At 33.2% G+C, this 8,301-nt stretch overlaps 1 protein-coding gene across 1 annotated transcript; it reads right to left on the bottom strand.

The window, feature by feature from the left end:
- Nucleotides 2,615–4,116, bottom strand: LOC104725008 (embryonic protein DC-8-like). The gene is made up of 2 exons (XM_010443597.1): nucleotides 3,871–4,116; nucleotides 2,615–3,693 (listed from the first exon to the last, which is right to left on the bottom strand). The coding sequence occupies exons 1-2, from the start codon at nucleotides 4,018–4,020 to the stop codon at nucleotides 2,827–2,829; spliced, it is 1,017 nt and encodes a 338-aa protein (XP_010441899.1). The 5' UTR covers nucleotides 4,021–4,116; the 3' UTR covers nucleotides 2,615–2,826.

The following is an 8,301-nucleotide window of genomic DNA, read 5'->3' as shown; positions in this document are numbered from 1 at the left end:
AATATGCCAAAAATGATTAAACATTGTGAACTGGATAATCTAAATAGAGATGTAAAAAGGATCAACCTCGACATGTTAGACCAGCCCAACAGGTTTTAAAATCTTTTGACCTAAACAACCCGTTCTGTGAAATCTACATGAGTAATTAGTATGTCCAAATACTCGAATTGAAGACATGAGTATAAAATCGATTTTTATTCGGACTTTAACATGTTCTCAGTTAGCAACGGTTAGTATGGGCATTCAGATAACTGTTCAGTTTTGGTTAGTTTGGATATATTAATATAATAACCATTCGGTATTTAATAAATTTTAGTTCGTTTCGGATATTTAATAAATTTTAGTTCGGTTCATATAGTTTTGATGTTTACCATTTAATTGTAAATTCAGTGATTTTTTTTCTAAAATTTTGAATGGGTAGCACATAGTCTCCCGACTACGAATATATATACGTTTTTTTTGTTGCTTTCATTCATTTTACAGGATCATTGATGATAAAAATCTTCATGCATGTAGAAGGCTCTATGCATAAAGGATATGAGATGCTTTGATTTAACTTCTGAAATTCCTAATATATTTTCTCCCTTATTGAAAGACAGTAAGATTATTTAGTTTTTCTATTGTAACAAAAAACAGTGATGATAAAATGATGATTAAGTAATTTTCTTATGTGTTAGACATGTGAACTTATAAAACCAAATAAATAATATTTTAAGTAGATTAACATATTTCTTATGCTTATGACAGATTAAGGATGAAGTTAAAAGTGTGAAGAATTGTTGGTGTGAATCACAATATGAAGCAAAGAAAAACAGCATATGCAAGCTCATGCCATTTTATTCAAAATAGAGGTTAGTAATGTTATTCAATGTCTAGAAAAAGGATAAGTCCAACATTCATTCTAAAATAAAAAAAAAAAAAAAAAAAACATTCATTCTAAACTAAGTTTTATTAAGATTGTCTTCTTACTTACCCGTGAATAGTACCGAGTCCACCTGTTCTGGAAAAATTTCAGAATTTTTTTTTAGAAAACAGCTTAACATCATTAGTTAGTCTAACATCAATTAGACAAAACACATTAGAAATCAAATGATAAATACAAAGGATGTAAAGTTATTACCATGGTGCTAAACACAACTTTTGATTATTTCTAATGTCCTTTGGTCACAAACCTCTCAACAGCGTTTCACATGTTCTTATTTCAGTCGCACCTGATTTTTTGAACCCTACAATCACATAGAGTAAATAGAAGTTACCAATCAAACAATTTATCTATCAACAAACAGAAAATGAGAAAATAGATAAATCTAGCTATATATGTTTCTATTTATTTACGTGATGATAAGCTGCTTATAGTCATGATCTTTTTAGTATGTTACCGTATTTTTAAGCAAAACAAAAACTTACCGCTCCGTTCGTCAAAATCAATCCCAGGATAAAGCCGATTAGATTTGAAGAAGAGACTGTTTTCAAAAGTTGAGGTAATATATTTATCTAAGAGCTCTCTTTTATAGATAACGCATTAAAGGTAGAATATTCGATGCAATCAATATAAGATTTTATATTTTTGATTTGATTCTTGGTTTGAAATGATATACCATAGTAAGATTATGGATTTGATCCAACTGTTTCCGTTGTTAGTTGTGATGATTGATCTAGCCTATTAAATTACAAAGAACAAATGGTAATTTATTTGAAAGGGTTGTTGTGATTATTTGAAAAGAGAATATTTGTGATTAACTGTAAATATTTCCAGTTAATGTTCTGATTTTAATTTGATGATTGATATGATACGGAAGAGGATAATTAGAGATTTCGCATATTATTAGTTGTCATTTCTATAGTTCATGCGTATTATGATGTCTTTTTATTTGATTTCTCTTACAGGGTTAGGAATAAGAGAGTGTTTGGATACACCTATAATACATCTAGGATCCAAATGAGATTATGTCCTAGGTTCCACATCTTTTTACACTTTTAATTACCTTGTTGTCTTTAAATATTTTTTTCCTCTTTTTCCTCTCTTTTGGCGTAAAGGCAATATATGAAATTTTTGTAATATATTTTTTTTTTCTGTTTTTATATTCGCCAATTAATAGTGTAGATACATTATGAACTAAAAATATTCATCAGTAGTTTTGATTATTGTTGAACTTTGTTTTGAAAAGATCTGTTTATATATGAGAAAATCTAGCGCATAAGTTTGTACTCTTTTGGTTTCTTAGTTTCTATCAGACCAAAAAAAAAAAAAAGTTTGTATTATTATAAATAGGACCTTTTTTTGTTTGGTATTATAAACATATTTGTTTTAATTGTGATTAAGTATTAATCAAATAGAGATCAAGTCACCAATTCTCACCCAGATAAAGTGGTGTTGACTCAGCATGATTGAAGAGTCTCACCAGGGTTCGAGTAACCATATTGGTACCCCGCGAGAGAAGGAAACCTCTCACGTCTTTCCACGAGAGACATTCTCTCACCATCTAGTCGGCAGAGTGGAGTTTATACGTAAGCTCCATCTGGTTCCCCGTGTTCTTCCCTGAAGTGGAGATCAACGGATGCCGGGTTTGTGTCTGTCACAGAGAATCATGCCTTTGGTGATAGCGATTTGATGTAATCTAAATTACCTCTTTTTGCTTTAGAACTTGATTCTTGACTACTCTTTACTTCTACATTGATTCAAAGCGATAAGAGAGTCTATCCTAAAAGTAAAACCTTTTAATACCTTACTACCCAAGTTTCTGAAACAGAGCTTATTGAACATAAAAAGATGAGCACTACTTATAAGTTATAACGAAAACAAAAGGCACAACGTGATCAGTGTATTTAGAACCTCTTGAAATCATCATCATCCTTATTCCGATTTTCATTCGCCTTTTTAGACAGATCCTCCAAGCCCTTATCAACATCATCCCGAGCCCTATCCGCCTCCTCACCTGACCCAACCACCGCCTCTGTCACCTTCTGAGCCGTGCTCTTCGCCGTCTCCCACACATCTTTTACAGTCTCCTTAGTCTTCTCCCCAATATCTTGAGCCTTTTCCTTTAAACCATGTGCCATATCATCTGCTCTCTCCTTTGAGTCCTCTGCATAGTCCTTCACCCTCTCTTTAGTCTCGTAGGCTTTATCAGATGCTTTGCTCGCTTCTTCATTGACCTTATTCTTGGCCTCTTCTGCGTAATCTTTAGCCTTCTCTTTCACATCATAGGCTTTGTCCTTAGCTTTGTCCTTTGTCTCGTAGGCTTTATCAGCTGCTCTACTCGCTCCTTCATTCACTCTATCCCTAGCCTCTTCCGCGTAATCTTTAGTCTTCTCTTTCGCATCGTAGGCTTTGTCTTTAGCTTTCTCCTTCGTCTCGTAGGCTTTATCAGCTGCTATGCTTGCTCCTTCATTCACCTTATCCCTAGCCTCTTCCGCATAATCTTTAGTCTTTTCTTTAGCATCATAGGCTTTGTCCTTAGCTTTCTCTTTCGTCTCGTAGGCTTTATCAGCTGCTCTGCTCGCACCTTCGTTCACTTTATCTTTCGTTTGTTCTGCATAATCTCTCGTCTTCCCGTTCATATCGTACGCTTTACCCTTAGCTTTTTCTTTGCCCGCTTCAGCGTATTCTCCTGATTCTTCTCTCCATGTCTTCGAGTCATAAGCCAAATCAGCTCTCGAGTCTCTCGCTTTCTCTACCGGATCATATTTTCCCTGAAAAGCCAAAAAATGCATTGATCAGTCCTATAACTTCATAACTTCACCTGATTTCTTGTCAACCATGTTAACCTAATTATACCAACTTATTTATCTAATCAATAAGCTCACTTAGGATTTAGGAATGAACTAGTTAATTACACACGCTTATAAACCGGTTTATTTATTAATTACCTGAGAATGGTTAACCGACGAGGCAAAAAAGACACGAGATGTTTTGCGACCAATCACCACCGCAAGAGTTCTCGGAGCTCGGCTTATAGGGAAAACCTTCGAGAGACCAAAAAAAGCAGTTCTCGTTAGTTGCATAGCCGCCATGTTCATCAATCAACGAAACAATCTCTTCTTCTTCTTCTTATTCTTCGTAATTTAGCTTTATAAAATGCTGTTGTCTAACTTTTTTCAATATGTACTATTTTCTTAACATTATCTTATGTTGCGAACTTATAGAAACCATTTAGGACAGCTGGTGATACGAATTTGACACGTGTTGGTGTCGTGACACGTGTTTAGCAATGGTAGCTAAATTAACTATGGTGCGTTATCGAACAATTGCGGTGTATCTATATGGATAATGGACCGTTGGATTAGTGATTCTTTCTAGTTTCTATACCTTTGTTTTGACTTTTGAGTTTAAAACGCGAAGTGACGTTTATTAAACGTTCGAGCATTCATAATAAGAAAAAAAGAGCATTCATAAAGTGTGACAATTTTTTCTTGTTTACAAACACTCACTTGATATTCTCCACCACCGATGTTTTAAAAATAATCACCATTGACTCATCAAATCAAATGGCTTCTATTTTTCTATCCAATGCACCTTTCTTTAATTTAATTACGACAATGTAAAATATGCAAAGTTTGCGAAAAGGAATACCGTAAGTAGCTTACTTTTTATATATAAAGAAAGCAGATTAATTATACTAATATACACAATATAATATTTATGCATATGTTATAAACATTTACACGGTCACATATATTTATTTTTAAAAAATTTTAAATGTGGATTTGAATTTTGTATTGAGTGAATTCGATTATATACTATTTATAAACATTTTACAAATTTAGCTGTGATGACGAGAGTTATATTCATTACTAGGGAAAATTCCACATATTGCGTGGGTTTGTATTAATATAGTAGTATTATATATATTTAAATATAGTTTTTTATTTTTATTTTTGTACTAATAGTAGTTGGTTTTATATGTTCCAAAATAAAATACTTACACATAGACTTTTAAATATGTAATATCAGAAAACGTTTATTTAGAAAATTGAATAAAAGTGTATAGTAATTTTCTTTTCTTTTTTTAATTTTAAATTTGTTGCATTTTCTTTATTTATTGTTTCAAATATTGAAATATATTTAAGGGTTGTATTTTGCTGTATTTTAAGTTTATAAGGTTATTTTGGCCTTTTTTAAAAAAAAATGCAATTTTGATTGGTAAGTTGTTGTCTTTGGTGGCGTTACATAAAATAAACTAAATAATTCATTTCTTTGTCGAAAAACACATTCGGTGCAAATTGATTCCATTGTTTTGCATGTCCAATATTTTTCTATTGGAATTGTTTTTGCTGAAACAGTCATTTTTTTCTATTGGTTGGACACCGATCCCATCTAGCTTTCATATGACACGGTTTTTGTATAAATGCAGTTGGTTTGATTTTTTATGCCACATAACTTTTTCAGCTGTTGGACGGCTTCCTCGACTTCTCTGTTGGTTATCAACATAATTGCATACACATATGTTGCTTCTCTATTTGATGTCATTGCTGCTTTCTTTAAGTTTTACCAGTCCAGATTTTAGGCTGAAGTGTTGGTAAAATTCGATCAGACCTTGGAAATACAGTGCTTCTGTGTTGTCATGTTTAGCACTGACAGGGCAGCTTGATAAGAGCCTAATGAGAGAATCCTCGTTTTTATAAACCACACAGTTTAGGTTGAGCGTTACAAGTGATGGGAGGCAGGCGGTAGAGGAAACATCCATGAGAATCTTATCGAACAGAATCAGTACCTTGAGAGATTCGCAAGAGTAAAGGGTATATTGGGTTGGATCTGCAGACCAGGGAAGACGTAGTTTTAGGAACATCACGCGGCGATCAACAGCCTTTGCAATACATTTTCCGACATCAGCGTCACTAGGACATCATGGACCGAGTTCTATAAACAACATTGGTAAGATAGGTGCTTTGTGGAGTTGCAATGACTTGTCGAGAAACCACCGAGCGCTCTTCTTGCTCTCATCGTCATTGTTTTCTCTGTATTCAAGTATAGGCAACATTGTCCATATAAAAAACCATCGTTTTGACAAAATCATTGTGGCTACTGCATCTTTAATCGGGACATCTAACAGAATCGTCATAAGCAAATCTTCCGGTAAACCTCTGATCATGTCTTCACAAACTATTTCTTCAATTCTCTCACCACAATTTTCGGCTGTTTCTGGCATCTTCACAGTGACCAAAACCCTAAGAGAACGACGACACCCTAAAAGAAACTTTGTGATTATTTTTTATTCATTAGATAACATTTTATATTAATGCGGCACATAATTTGGAATTAAAATAAAAATAAAAAAGAGAATATAGTTACCTTTATAAAATTGAGCTGAAAAGTAAAAATATAAAGTAAAAAGGTCCCTTTCTGAACACGCAACTATTGTAACAAAAAAGTGTTCCTTGATTGGTGGACACGTACTACGTACAGGAAACCTCACTTACTATTTGTATTAAGTTCGTATGTGTCATATTAAATACGAAAGTATATAATGTGTCGTAGTTCTTTTGTTTTCTGATCATCTATAATACAATGTAATTTTTCATCTCTTGGAACTAAATAAGGAAATAGAGTTCATGAAAATTGTAATATGATTTTTAAAGAATGAAGAAAAAAAATCACAGAAGTCCACATCAATAGACATGAACACTGATGGGGTCATAACACAAGATTTTGTTGTGCTGAGAAGACTTGAGATTTATATGTGTTAATATTTCCTTCTAGGCCTGAATGTTCAGGTTTGGATTGAGTATTTTGAGTTTTCAGGTTTAGAGGTATAGAATATATTCAGGTAATTCTAGATATTGGATTCGGATTACCGTAATTCTCAAACCTCAAAATTTAGTATTCAAATTGTCTAAATTATTCAAAAAATACTCAATCTATCTAAAAACATAGAGTAATTTTTACACAAATTTACTAAAAAATTGTCTAAATACTCAAAAATATCTAAAATATCCAAAAATATGAATATTTAAACACTTATATTATTAAAATTATAAATATTATTAATATATTGTTATTATATATTAATATTGTGAATATATTTGGATACCCGTTTGGATTCGGGTCGGATCATATTCGAGTTCAGGTTTTGGAATTTAAAGATTTAAAATCCATTCGGATATTTTAAAATTATGAATACGGATTCAGATCTGAGTTTTCGGATCAAGTTTGAATCGAATCTTCCAATCTGGGTATTTTGCCCAAGCCTATTTCCTTCATTAAATTAGCGTAATATACATGTCCTTCCTTCAGCTTCCTTTAATGTTTCTTCAATAGCTTTCTTATTTTCGTAACATGTCTGCTTCTTAATGCTTCACTTTTGTGTATCATTGTACAAACCTGCTTTATGAAAACCCATATTTCTTTTATAATTTATGAAGGATAGATAAGAAAAAGGCGCTAGACCAAAAAAAGAAGAAGATCATTGTGGAAAAATCAGTGAAAGTTTAATTATAAAAAAGAAGAATTTGTGTTAAGACTTAAGTGACTAACAATAGTAAAATACAGAGAAGTTTAAGGCACACTCACTTATGGCCGAGACACCTTATTACAAAACACACAAGTCCAACTTCTTCTTCCTTGTTGACTTGTTCCCTTGTCGTTGACTCTTGCTCCTTCGCTGTCACGACACTTTCTTCTTCTTGTCAGATTTGCTTCTTCTTCTCTTCATCCTCTTCTTACTCTTATATTTGTTTACTCCACTTGCAGGATTAACCAATTAATCAACTTTGTTGGGATACAAACAATGTCCCACATCTGAAGATTAGAAAATAAGTTTCAATATATAAGCCAAGACCAACTCCAATTACTATGAGGCCTTTTGAGAAGGAGCCCAATAAGAAATCCGTGCGGGCTTTGCCACCTGGGCCCAAAGCGGACAATATCATACTAATAGGGGAGTTGGCTTGGGCTTGGAAAGTCTAACAATTGGTATCAGAGCCTAGGTCGAAAAGTGGACCTAGGGGAGTGGGTGTGGGCTCTTTGTTCGGTGTGGGAGGATCTGAAACGATCCGACCCGTTTTTTTTAATCAATAAATAATAAATATAAATATAATATAAACTACAATGAATGGTCCCATATCCACTAGCCACCTATCCACAACCACAGACAACAGCGGAAATAGCAATATCAATAAATATCCAATAATAATATAGCCAATAAATATCCATAACAACAATCCAATAATCAAACATCAGGAAACATGAAACCGGCAACCTAACAATGTTCCTAAAACCCCAACTCTAGCAACCTAGGAATGCCAGACAACATACAATTGAGTCCCTAAAACATCCTCCTCTTCATCGCCTTGATTCCACGA

The sequence above is a fragment of the Camelina sativa genome, chromosome 11 (assembly GCF_000633955.1).
Source record: "Camelina sativa cultivar DH55 chromosome 11, Cs, whole genome shotgun sequence".
NCBI classification, from domain to species: Eukaryota; Viridiplantae; Streptophyta; class Magnoliopsida; order Brassicales; family Brassicaceae; genus Camelina; species Camelina sativa.
This window is presented reverse-complemented; position numbering and strand designations above follow the sequence as displayed.